Source organism: Argopecten irradians, chromosome 9 (genome assembly GCF_041381155.1).
Source record: "Argopecten irradians isolate NY chromosome 9, Ai_NY, whole genome shotgun sequence".
Classification (NCBI taxonomy): domain Eukaryota; kingdom Metazoa; phylum Mollusca; class Bivalvia; order Pectinida; family Pectinidae; genus Argopecten; species Argopecten irradians.
This window is the reverse complement of record NC_091142.1, coordinates 8506953-8521095: the sequence shown is the minus strand read 5'-3', so window position 1 is coordinate 8521095 and position 14143 is coordinate 8506953. Positions and strand designations below refer to the sequence as shown.

Sequence of the window (14143 nt, the reverse complement as noted above, 5' to 3'; positions counted from 1 at the left end):
ACTTCCTGTCGTAAAACATGCATCGGTCATGTGATAATTCCGGAAATGAATCATTTATCAATATTTTAGATGTAGCCTATGAGTGAAGACTTTCAGCATCCGTACACCTCACGTGTTTAAATCAGTCTTTCTTCATTCTCTATTTATTTTTGCTAAGTAGAGCGCGATCAGTAATTATGTATAGCCTTAAAATATCAATATTCTACGGTAGCCAATCAACTGCAAACACATCCAGTGTGGACTTATGAATAACTTATAATGCACCCGGGATTTCGGAATAACATTTATGGCTCGTCAGTGAGCCAGTGACAGGCTGTCAGTCATAACAAATATACTGTGTATCACTGATCTATTCAGATACCTAATGTGACTGATACCATTCATTGTTATACTCGCACTGTAGTAACGGCTATTCCACTAAATATGCTGCGTAGTTCGTTGGGAGTCAGTTAGAATGTTGAAGGAGGAAACACTATTATTTGTGAACGGGAATTGACAGAAGGACCAACATGTTTTAAGGTTAGTAATTAGTTCAACATGATTTACCTGATCTTCGGTCTATATAGGAACATATAGACCTCTTGACCTCCTCAACTGAATCACTTGATATTGCATTGATTACACATACATAGATAAGTCGTACTTATAGATATCCATATAAAGTACTTACTTTAAAATTAGAAATTGTCCATACTTAAAACATTAAAATAAATGATACACATTTTTTTCAACTTTTTTTATTATTATTTTTTTCACTGAAAAAACAACAACATTTTTATCATTGTTTCCACCTATCAGTAAGTATATTTGGTATTTATGCATTATTACATTAGTAAACCGATCTTCCCTGTTACTATTTATATATCCGGAATGAGGAAAATTACATTCACATTTACATCGGAAACGAAGCAATTATCAGTTTGATCCCGCATCATATTACATCCTTATGTAAATCTTTACTTTCATACTTGATGACGGAATACTTGATTGTATCACCAAATGACTTAATGAGAATATAGTTATCTACATTCCATGTGACAAAATCAAAATATAGTTATCAACATTCGTGTGACAAAATAATAAAAGTTATCTTTATTCTGTGTGACAATAATGATCTAGTTATCTTCATTCGTGTGACGAAATAATAAAATTTATCTTTATTCTGTGTGACAAAGTAATTATAAAGTTATCTTCATTCGTGTGACAAAATAATGCTATAGTTATCTACATTCATGTGACTAATTAATAATACAGTTATCAATATTCATGTTACAAATAATAAGAGTTATCTATATTCTCTGTGCAATAAATAATGGTAAAGTTATTTAATATCATGTGACAAAGTTATAATAATTATCAACATTTGTGTGACAAAATAATGATATAGTTATCAAAATTGCGTGTGACAAATAATTATATAGTTATCAACATTTGTGTGACAAAATAATGAAATAGTTATCAACATTGCGTGTGACAAATAATTATATAGTTATCAACATTTGTGTGACAAAATAATGAAATAGTTATCAACATTGCGTGTGACAAATAATTATATAGTTATCAACATTTGTGTGACAAAATAATGAAATAGTTATCAACATTGCGTGTGACAAATAATTATATAGTTATCAACATTTGTGTGACAAAATAATGAAATAGTTATCAACATTGCGTGTGACAAATAATTATATAGTTATCAACATTTGTGTGACAAAATAATGAAATAGTTATATAGTTATCAACATTGCGTGTGACAAATAATTATATATTTATCAAGATTCGTGTGACAAAATAATAATATAGTTATCAACATTGCTTGTGACAAAATAATTAGATATTTGTAATAATGATAATAATAGTTAGTTTTTATCATTCTGACAAAATAATAACAGTTTTCTGTATTCTATGTGACAAAATGATTATATAGTTATTGATATTTTCAGTTTCATATTTCAATAATTACATCAATGAATGATAATTACATCAAAAAATGACAATTATATCCTGAAAATGAACCCACGACATGTGATGTTTTCCTTAGTCATGACCATTTTTAAACATCATACTAGCAGGGACACTGATAGATGTATATGTATCTATGTCTGACTGGAGATCAAGTTGTCGGTGATTACAAAAAAATGAGAAAATACCTTAAACAGAGTACAAATAGATAAGTATGCTACTTTAACCAGCTGTCGATGTCAAAGATAATAATTATGTTTTTAAAATGAAGTTAAACTAACCTTACTCAGGTACACAGCTGTTACCAGCTTTGTACTATATCTCTATGTTCAGCTACCTATTTATATCTATAGACACATAATGTTTCCGAATCCAACCACATATAGTTAAATTTATTTGGTTGGAACCCTCTTTTCGCCATCCACAAGCTGTTGCATTTCGTTGCGCAATAACTTGCTTTATGTATTTGTTACCATGCTTTTCCCTTGGTGTTTTGGTCCGCGTAGCATTCAAAATAAAAAAAATATATGGTACCGATTGCTTGTCCTAACCGGTGGTATGGCATGATCAACCGGTTATTGCATTCTTTTTACCGGTTGTTTTTCTTGGATTTAGAAATATTATGACGGGTATTTATCGCTTTTTTCTTGTATTTACAAATGTTATGACGGGTATTTACCGGTTGTATTTCTTGTATTAACAAGTTTTCTGACGGGTTTCTACCGGTTGTTTTGCCTGTATTGTCAAAGATTATCTGAATAAGCTCGCTGATAACAGTAACGTCATGTATTCAGGCCTAACAAGGGAAGGGAGAAAAAACATAAATAATGATTTAAATTACATTGATATTTATAATACTAGAAGCCAGTACAAACAGGTGTCCGTTTAAGATACTATCAGAATAATTATTGAACAACGGAAGTATTCATTACACAATGGGTTGTTTCTGTCGGAAAATTTCAATAATCTATTCTCACATAGTTGTCTTGGGTTGACTTCTGTTAAAACACGCGATTCCGCATTCTTTACCATTGTTAAAATTGGAGTGTGCAACTGCCAAATAAACTACCATAAACATGTATAAACAGTCGTTTAGATAGTCAAATGTTGTTTAAATTACTTATTTTTTATATTCAATAAGCAGATGATTACTAAGCACCTAGAATTGAAACTATATGAATGATGTTGATATATGTTGGCAGTCAGCAAGAAGGACCAATTCCGACTTTGGATGTTACAGAATTACCTGCCTTGCGGTTTTAGGTATCCATTGTGACGTCATTATTTTGTAAGCGAAACTCGCATCGTTTTTTTTTTTGTTTTTTGGTTTTTTTTGGGGGGGATGTATTATATTGCTACGCTCGCAAACACATGACGTCAATACTTGTCTATAAAGGCAGATAACTCTGTAATATGCAAAACAGAATAGTCTTGATCCGAAGAAGCTACCACGAGTAGATGCTAATCGTACTGAGCAGATAGTAAAATCTGTACAGAAATGACAGCAAAATGAGTCAGCTACTTTCTGAGTACAATGTATTGTATGTCATTTAACTATATGATTTGTCTAGGCTCATAGGGCTCATGGGACCGCGGTAGCAAAGTGGTATCACCAACTTTCCTCCACCAATAAACCTGGCAGTCCATAAATGACCCTGGTTGTTAAAATTATAAAACCAAATAAATTCAAAAACCAAACCTGAGCTCATAGTAATTTTAGTAGTGAGAAGGGTGAACATTACAATTGAGTTTTACAGTATAGTGAACTATCACTTTCTGCCTTGTAAGCATAGGTTTGTAAATTTTGGTGTAGAAAATTGATTGGCAACTGAATAAAGTAACAGTGACCTAGTTAAGCATGGGCAAAATTATGACATTATCAACTTACATATTCCTGCTGGAAACCCTTATTTTGCAACTCTTTAACAGTTTGAAGTGGATGTTTATTTGTTCTAATTCTTGATAAGATGTGTTCAGTCTTCTAATGGACACTTAGGACAAGTGTTAGTGGTAAAATAGGATATATACATATCCGATGTTGAAAAAATAGTTTATATTAAAAAAACACCTCTAATTTGAATATTTAAACATATTTCAATAATAATTTGTAATACTTATTGGATAATATAATTTCAAGAAACATTGGGAATATTTGGGATATCCTGTTTGCAATATTATTGAAATTATACTTTTAATTCTTGTAAATGGAGAGTAACGTAGAGCATCCATATGGAGCGGTATTACAAGTCTAATTTTAATTAGAATGCTCTGTAAGCAGTTGCTATGTAGTCAAAACATGTAAATATATGCATATACATGACCGCCAAGTGTCACATGTACATTGTACGTGAAATGATTTGCAAAAAGAAACAAATTCGTCACTAAAGACCATTTATTTTTAATTTGCAGAATTTTAAAAGTTATTTTGTACGAATATGTATCATAAATCCCTGAAAAATATGTCACGTATGCGACAGTATATAAAGGCCACTAGGAGAGCTCAATACTTTGTAGAGATATGAAATTAAAGTGATATTGGGGAAGCAACTGAACCTATAATGTTCCGAGCGCAAAGCAGGAGCAGAAACTAATAATTTTAGAATGCATGGTGGTTTGGTGTGTCTCGACCAGAGAGCAACACCCAAAGCCGTCCTTACTGAGACGAACGCGCAACGTTCTAATTCGCTCAACTTTTTTATGGAAAATCAAAGAGTGGCAATTTCATTTACACTCATTGAAACTCACCTATGCAATTACTACAAGTCCACAAAAAACAGCTTCGTTTCTAAGGAATTCATTTGCACGGTAATCATAACGAAACTTGTTCGTAACAAGCATTTTCATTGGTATAAACATTATGAAATCTGATCATAAACCGCTTCGTGGTCTATTTATAATACACACATAATTTTGTGTCCATAACATAAAAAAATATTCAAATTAATGCATAGCTAAGTGTTATGCTGCACTCCTTTAGAAACCCATACTCGTACGCTTTTTAAAACACATTCTTAAGATTGCTATTATCTACGAATATTCGTATCTAAACTATGTGGATTTGGTAAGAGCGACAAATGATACTAGGGATTGACTGCATGTCAATCGGGTTGTACTTTCACTTCGCCAGAGTGCCACGTATGCATTACTAACGCTATAAATATATATGTTAGCAGATGTTTGTACAGCTCTCTTTAAGTTTTATAACAAGGTTTTAGCTAGTGATGTGGACTCACGTTTTCTATCATTCAACATGAGGAAACGTAGCGGTATTAAACAGTCAAGTGTTTCCGCCTTATCAGGGAAAACAGTGGACTTTGCTGGCCTGGCCTAAATACTGATGCAATGTACAACGTGTAAACGTTATCAGTGGTGCGGGCCAACGCTTGTCTCATGACAGACGACAGCAATGATCCTGGACTTTAGATGACCATCCGATACAAACAGGGCATTGGTTTTACTTGTAGTGCATACAAATCGCTTATGAATTAGTATAACCGTTCATACTACATCGGAGTTATGTGCATATGATGTAAACTTCATTTGCTTGGTTGTAAATACGGTATCCATGGCACACTATGCACGGGGCTATAACACCCCGGGTGTCCAAGTAGACTGGACAAGGGGCTACGATACCCCCGGGATTCCATTAGACTGTGTACGGGGCTATGAGCTCCCTGGGATTCAGGTAAGTGTAATGCCAATTGGATATTCAATTGACAAAAAACATAGTGATCAACTAGTTTACAATTGATAGTCATGAATGACAGATCTTCTCTTAGATCAAAATATTTACATTCCAGTTGTCTATTTGCTTGTTATATACACTTATTTTCAGTGATTTATTACCATTTTTTAGGAATTCCGTCTTTGCATATTACAGAGTTAGCTCCCTTGCGGGTAGATGTCGAATATAACGTCATTATTTTGTGAGCGAAAGACATGTCGTTTTTTATGAATGACGTTACGCTCCCAAACGCATGACGTCACAATCAATACCTACCCCCAAGGACAGATAACTATAATATGGAAATACGGAACACATCGACGTAGATAAAGTCATACCACTTTCCCCATAATTTTGCCAATCACGCGAAGTGTGATAGAAAATTATACATATGTAGAGTTAAGTCCCCTAGATATATTTTGATCGCTAAATGTGTGCCCCTTGTGTACCCGATATTTATGCTAAACTTATTTTCATATCAAATTAAAATGACTGAAGTTTTTTAAATATCATGCAGCTTGATACTAGTGTATGATCAAAGACACTTACAAACAAATTTGATCTAGCTGGAATTTAGGAAACCGATCGAATGAAATAACAACGTCATCATGGAACTCTTGTTTCTGTTAAGTACCGGAAATAAACATTTGTTCCCACAAAATCCGGATCAGTCATTACTCTAAACCCCTTACACCGACCGTATGTATCTCAATAATGTTTTAAATAACATGACGAAAAGTCTGTAAAAAATAATAAAATAATTTTAATTTACCCGTATCATGATGTAATATATGACAAAAATGGGGTTTACACACCAGTGAACACCAACAAAGGGTACATATTCCGTAAACAACTTGTTTTGAGGAGATTTATTTCTTGATATTTTTGGTTTTAAGTTTATTATGACTTTGGTTGCTTGTGATATTGATCATTTTCTTACGTTATGACCAGTCTTTGTTGTTGTATAAAGGTGACAGCGGTGGGATCGGGGCCTATAACAACTTAAGTTAATTACGCCAGGTCGGGCAAGTGACCCTATAAATATATTTATGTCCAATTAGCAATTCAATTCCAAGATCTCTTAGTGAGATATCAAATGGTATGGTAATTGCTATGTGACAATATCAATATTGGTATTAACTGTTTTAGATAGCAAAAAAGTAAGATGACAATACTGAAGTTCTAATGTAAACTCCCAAGCTCCATTGTAAACGACGAATCTCTGATGTAAACACCAAAGCTCTACTGTAAAAAACAAAGTTGTAAATCCAATTTGTAAGCCGTAATGACAATAAGTATGTCGTAATGGAAATACCTATGCCGTAATGTCAATGACAAGCACTTGAACTTGTCTGACTATCACATCTGCACTCATTGACCTTTAAGAAGCATGGCAGCAACTGGTTTTGTTGCCGCAAAGTCGAATAAAGGGAACAAAAATCTCGCGATTCGCGTTCGGGGTTTAATAAACATAGCTACCGCTTAGGTTAATCGTCTGTTTTTGCTGGGCACTCATTTTAGTTTCTATAACCATCAAATTTATAATGTTTTTTTAAGTTAAATGTACTACATGTCAAATTTGTGGCTCATTTATTGATTTAAATTAAGTTTTAAGAAAAGAAGAATTTCATGAATTTGAAGAAAGTTTCTTTTTAAATTGTTTTGTGTTGTTATCCGACATCTTGAAACTCTCTCTAACCCATGGCCTAACCTGGGGTTATTATATATAGTTCAACTGTCATGTGAGATTATTTATCGCTTGTCAGCCCGCGCACATGTTTCCTAAATGGGATCAATATCGTGTGGCATGCTCTTTGATTCCTAATGACAGTCATATTGTCGATCGTAATCAATACAATTGCTGTGTATTGTAAAATACATCTGTAAAACCGACTATATGTAGTTTAACAAAAACCAATTTGTAAGTGACGTATGGCAATTCAAAAATATTCAAAAGTGCATCCTGGTAGTTTTTTTTTTACATTGCGTTACCATTGGAGCGCTGTAGCGATCCGTGACCAATAATACCGGGTAACGTTTCCCTATTTTATTGTGTCAATATATTGGATATTGGGACAGACGAGTTAGTATAGAGTTTTGAATCAGTACTGGTTTTTATAATAACTGGATTGTAAATGTTTATCTTGACCTTCGTCTCATATTTTATTAATTGTGTGCTTTTGTTTGATCCACCACAGGAACTCCCGGAGCCATTCTACGGCGCGCCGTACCATCGGAATCAAGACGTCACCATGCATGGAATGGAAACGCCACAACCCAATCTCGTAACATGGGATTACTCCAATAGGTATAATGCTGCCCCTAATCTACAGTATGCCCGACAATTTCCATATGAACAATGTGATAATAACATTTACTGGATTTCTTCTTCATCATCGTACGACGTTGGAAAAGCTTCTGGATGGAACCATTCAGACAAACCACCGATTCCTAAATTAAAAATACGGCCCGTAAAATCCCTTCCAGAGACAGAAATGCAAGGTAGGCGAGGGTCGAGTAACGCATATGGTTACCCTTTAAGCAGAGGTCCCTTTTCACGAAGGGGACATCACTCTAGACCGTTTCCTTCCCCACGGCCACTCACCAGAGGCAGGGGAAGGCCAGTCGGCCGACCTAGAGAACATCACACTAGAGGCAGGGGGCGTGCAAACGCTAGTAGGTCGAACCTCGGAGGACGTAATAGCGATGCTCTTAAAACCAAATGTGTAATTCCAAATCAACAGAATGACTCTGAATCAACGACTCATACGCTAAGAGCCACAAACATCGAGGAAAGCGATATTATTAAAGTAAATCCAAGTGTTCCAAGAAATATCGAACAAGTCTATTCGCGAGCAGCGGATGGACTGGAAGATTCGATGTCCATGAAGGAAAACTCTGCTAGTCTTCAATGTGAAACAGACAAGCTACTACTTGAAAATTATTCCAAATGGAAAGATAATGTGAATGAAATAGAAAGTGAACTTGATTCAACAACGAATAGTTTTGACCACATTTCTAAATTAAGTCGAACTAGAATAAGTCTTAGTGAACTACCGCTTTCTTCAGATAAAATAGAAGTTGCGTTACAGAAAATGTACCCAGATATGTTTAATAAACAGCTTCAAGTGAAGGTAAAGAAACTCGAGTCGCCATCCTCAGAAAGTGAAAGTCCTCACTCATGCGCTTCCTCCTTATCGTCCATTACTGCCCCACCCGTATCATGCACAGCCACAATCAATAACAGCGAGACTGTTGTCTCGTCAGTTGACACAGGCAGCACTCATTCAATATCATCAAACGTGTCAGTAAATGAATCCGTTCAATGTACAAATGAAATAGTCTCTCCTACACCGTCTGTGGAAGATTCACTGAAAAAGGCAAAAATTACCACCGTTTTACAGTTTAATATTTCAAAACTCAAATCAAAATTGAAATCTGTCAAAATACCTGGCCCCGTTACGCAGCAGTCAACAGAAACACAGACTGAATCGTTCGTTCTTGAATCCGCTGATAATCAAAGTGTTTCACCGACCCCACCTCAAATTCCGAATGAATCGCCATCTTTGATAAGTGTTTCAGAAGCACCTTCATATAATGAAGATTCTTCACAGCTACCACCGCCGATACTGCAGCCAATCAACTATGTGGATTTGGATTCCCATGATTCATCGTTTGAATTACAACCAGCCCAAAACGACAAAGACACTATGGACGAAAGCGTGGATAATGATACGAATGAAGAAACTGGTACTAAAATAGAAACGGTTTCTGATGACAATTCACTCACAGTTGTAATGGTCGAAACGAAAGAATCGTTGTCAGAAGCTGAGTTGTGTGCGGAGAAAGAAACAATAGATTTATCAAACGATGAAAAACAAGCATATGCCATTGAAATGTGTAAGGAGAATCACTTGATTGACAACTTGGCTTATGAGTATGAAAGCACTCCTGAAACAACTCGATCTGAAATATCTGATGTTTTACCCGAATCAGATGATAAATTAGATAAAATAGAGGTTTTTAGGGAACAGGAAGCAGACGATACAAATTGTGAGACGGTTGATACAACCACTGTTGATACGGGTTGTGATAAAACCATGGAGACAGAACCGGAAGAGGAAAAAATGTCACTATCGCTAGAACTCGATTTGATCTCAACTGATTGTTCATCCGTTCAAAGTTCGATTCAGGTTACAAAGGAACCGACTACAAATTCAGAGGATGTGAAAGACAATAAGTCAGTTATCGTTCAAGAATCCCTGGTCTTGTCCAACGTGGAGTCCGCAAATCTTGAAGATTCCGTGCCGTCAAATGTAGAAAATTTAGGAGCTGAAACATACGTTGTCGAAAATTTTGATTTCATTGGGATAGAGGAGCATATCGAATCCATAACAGATTCAACGGAAGGATCTGCTATGGATTGCAGTAAGGATACAAATGCGATTTCTTACCCGACTGTGACGCAATCAGATGCAAGAAACGTAGTGGCGGTACTTGTGACTTCAAATAACACACCAGAGGAGGATAAATCTTCAGCCACTGAAGGAGCAGGTAAGAGCGAGGTGAATTACGATAGTGACGCTAGTGATGCTACGGTTAGATATTCAGATGACGAAGATCATCATCCGCTGAAAATTGACATCCCACAGGATGAAGAAGAAGATCTGCGGAACGACGAAAAGGAAGTGAACGCTGCAAATACGGAAGCTGATGAAAGTACGGATACAGCATGCAGTGATATCCCCCAGGATATTCTTCCCGATTGCATAGAGACAGATGTTTCTGAAAAAGAAGAAAAAGAAAGTGATCAAACACAAGCGCCATTATTGTTATCGGCATCTGACGTTCCTCCACCAGTTGCTGGTAAGAGGAAAACACGTGGAAAACCCAAAGCTAAAATCTCCAACTCAATATCATCAGACAAAACTATCAAATCAAATGACCTCCAAGTAGCTGGTGTAAGAAAGAAACGTAAATATAACAGGAAAACAAACAATGTATCCAAGGAAAGCCCGATAACTGAATCAAAAGAAGAAAAACTTACTCTTACGATATCCAGATCACCTAGGAAAAAAATGAAAGATTCACACCCCTTGGACTGCATCGATCACTCGAAGAAAAATGTTTCTACAACTCATGGCAACCGAAACCAAGGCAGATCCAAGCGAACTTTGAGCGGAAGGGAGGTCCAACGAAAACGAAGAATTTCAGCCTCAAAATCTCGCTTAACAGTGATAAATAAGAGAAAGAAACGAGGGAAAAAGGATGCAGGGTTCAACTTTCCTGACATCAAGAAAATAATAGAAGGGGACGAGGACAAACAGCCTAACGGTAAGTGAAAATGCAGGCTAAATACTAGATTTAAATATATGCATTATATATTGTGGAATAGCTATACAATATATTTTTAAACTATAAAAGTAAATGTGATATACACTAGAGCGATCAACGTTTTCCTGACTAGAAAGTTCATATCCTCTTATTTGAATGACCATTTCCTTTGCATTGCGTTGTTCATCAGTCACTGTTTGTGTAGCATCACTGTTTATACGTCCGACATTTTTTTCCCATGTTTGTATGGGTCAACATCGTCCCTACTTGGTGGCTCTATGACTTGTTGTTTGTGTTGTTCAAGTCCACTGTTAGGCAGTTCATGTCTAACTGTTTGTGAGCTTCACACTTCCATATCTGTGTTGACTGACCACACCTCCATGTTTATATTGACTGACCACACCTCCATGTTTATATTGACTGACCACACTTCCATGTTTATATTGACTGACCACACCTCCATGTTTATATTGACTGACCACACTTCAATGTTTATGTTGACTGACCACACCTCCATGTTTATATTGACTGACCACACCTCCATGTTTATATTGACTGACCACACCTCCATGTTTATATTGACTGACCACACCTCCATGTTTATATTGACTGACCACACCTCCATGTTTATATTGACTGACCACACTTCCATGTTTATATTGACTGACCACACTTCCATGTTTATATTGACTGACCACACCTCCATGTTTATATTGACTGACCACGCGTCCTTGTTTATATTGACTGACAACATCTTCATGTTTATATTGACTGACCACACCTCCATGTTTATATTGACTGACCACACCTCCATGTTTATAATGACTGACCACACCTCCTAGTTTATATTGACTGACCACACTTCCATGTTTATATTGACTGACCACACCTCCATGTTTATATTGACTGACCACACTTCCATGTTTATATTGACTGACCACACCTCCATGTTTATATTGACTGACCACACTTCTTTGTTTATATTGACTGACCACACTTCCATGTTTATGTTGACTGACCACACTCCATGTTTATATTGACTGACCACACCTCCATGTTTATATTGACTGACCACACCTCCATGTTTATATTGACTGACCACACCTCCATGTTTATATTAACTGACCACACTTCCATCTTTATATTGACTGACCACACATTTTTGCTCCATGTTTATATTGAATGACCACACCTCCATGTTTATATTGACCGACCACACTTCAATGTTTATGTTGACTGACACACTCCATGTTTATTGTTGACTGACCACACTGACACACTTCCATGTTTTTTGATTGACTGACCACACCTCCATGTTTATATTGACTGACCCACACCTCCATGTTTATGTTGACTGACCACACCTCCATGTTTATATTGACTGACCACGCCTCCTGTTTATTTGACTGACCACACTCCTGTTTATTTGACTGACCACACCCCTTGTTTTATATTGACTGACCACACCCTCCATGTTTATATTGACTGACCACGCCTCCTTTTATATTGACTGACCACCACCTCCTGTTTATTTGACTGACCACCCTCCTGTTTATGTTGACTGACCACACCTCCATGTTTATATTGACTGACCACACCTCCATGTTTATGTTGAACCCCTTTTTTGACTGACCACACCTCCTGTTTTTGACTGACCACCCTGTTTTTATTGACTGACCACACCTCCATGTTTATATTGACTGACCACACCTCCTGTTTATTTGACTACCACCCTCCTGTTTATATTGACCACTGACTGACAGCCTTCTTGTTGGTTTTGACTGACCACGACTCTTCCCTGCTTATATTGACTGACCACGCCTTCTCCATGTTTATGTTGACTGACAACGCCTCCTTGTTTGTTTTGACAGACCACGCTTCCTCCCTGTTGATATTGATTGACCGCGCCTCTCCCTGTGTATATTGACTGACCACGCCTCCTTGTTTATGTTGACTGACCACGCCTCCTTGTTTGTTTTGATTGACTACGCTTCCTTCCTGTTTATGTTGACTGACCACGCCTCTGTATTTGCTTTGACTGACCACGCTTCCTCCCTGTTTATATTGACTGACCACGCCTCCTTGTTTATGTTGACTGACCACGCCTCCATGTTTATATTGACTGACCGCGCTCCTTGTTTGTTGTGACTGACCACGTCTTTTCCCCGTTTATGTTTACTGACCACGCCCTCCTGTTTGTTTTGACTAACCACACCTCTACCCTTAAGTCACGAAGTCAATACACCAGTAAATAATAAGCTAAATATGAGTATTTACTATTTAGTTTGATTATATCAAATTATTGGATTAGCGGGTCATTACAAATTATTTCATTCGAGAACAACACAGAGTGAAGGAAGTAAACGTGTAAGTGGCCAATTCCGTATTCCTTTCGGTCTAGCCACTTATATTACATCCGGAAGAACAATGCTTTCCACTTGTGCCAGATTGTTCGTTATAAATTCTACTCGTAAATACTGAGCGCAGCCGACATATTAAAGCGTTCTATTCGTAGCTATATAATGAAGTGTATCATGAATAATAGCAATAAAAATTAATTGTTAACAATAATGAAAAGATAGACTGTTCAATGTTAAAAAATTATTTAAGTATATACTGTCTTATAAGGTTCTTGTCTTTGTCCCGTTGTATAAGTGACTTATTTTTGTCCCGTTTTATAAGTGACTTATCTTTGTCCCGTTGTTTAAGTGACTTATCTATGTCCCGTTGTATAAGTGACTTATCTTTGTCCCGTCGTTTAAGTGACTTATCTATGTCCCGTTGTATAAGTGACTTATCTTTTTCCCATTATTTAAGTGACTTATCTTTATCCCGTTATCTAAGTTACTTATTTTTGTCCCGTTTTATAAGTGACTTATCTTTGTCCCGTTGTTTAAGTGACTTATCTATGTCCCGTTGTATAAGTGACTTATCTTTGTCCCGTTGTTTAAGTGACTTATCTATGTCCCGTTGTATAAGTGACTTATCTTTTTCCCGTTATTTAAGTGACTATCTTTATCGCGTTATCTAAGTTATTTATCTTTGTCGTATCTATAAGTGACTTGGTCGTTTTGTATAAGGGTCTTGTCTTTATCCTGTTACGTAATAAGTCACTTATCTTTT

General features: G+C 36.3%; 1 protein-coding gene across 4 annotated transcripts in view; it reads left to right on the top strand.

The window, feature by feature from the left end:
• Positions 1-14143, top strand: part of LOC138331320 (serine-rich adhesin for platelets-like) — a 34407-nt gene that overhangs the window by 8763 nt on the left and 11501 nt on the right. For 2 of the 4 annotated variants that reach the window (XM_069278854.1, XM_069278857.1), the window contains exon 2: positions 7885-11020. In XM_069278854.1, coding sequence (XP_069134955.1) covers positions 7939-11020 — 3082 coding nt within the window. In that variant the 5' untranslated portion in view covers positions 7885-7938. Of the gene's footprint in view, positions 1-140; positions 520-5166; positions 5648-7884; positions 11021-14143 lie in introns of those variants that run through there. The other 2 variants (XM_069278855.1, XM_069278853.1) reach the window with 2 other exon arrangements.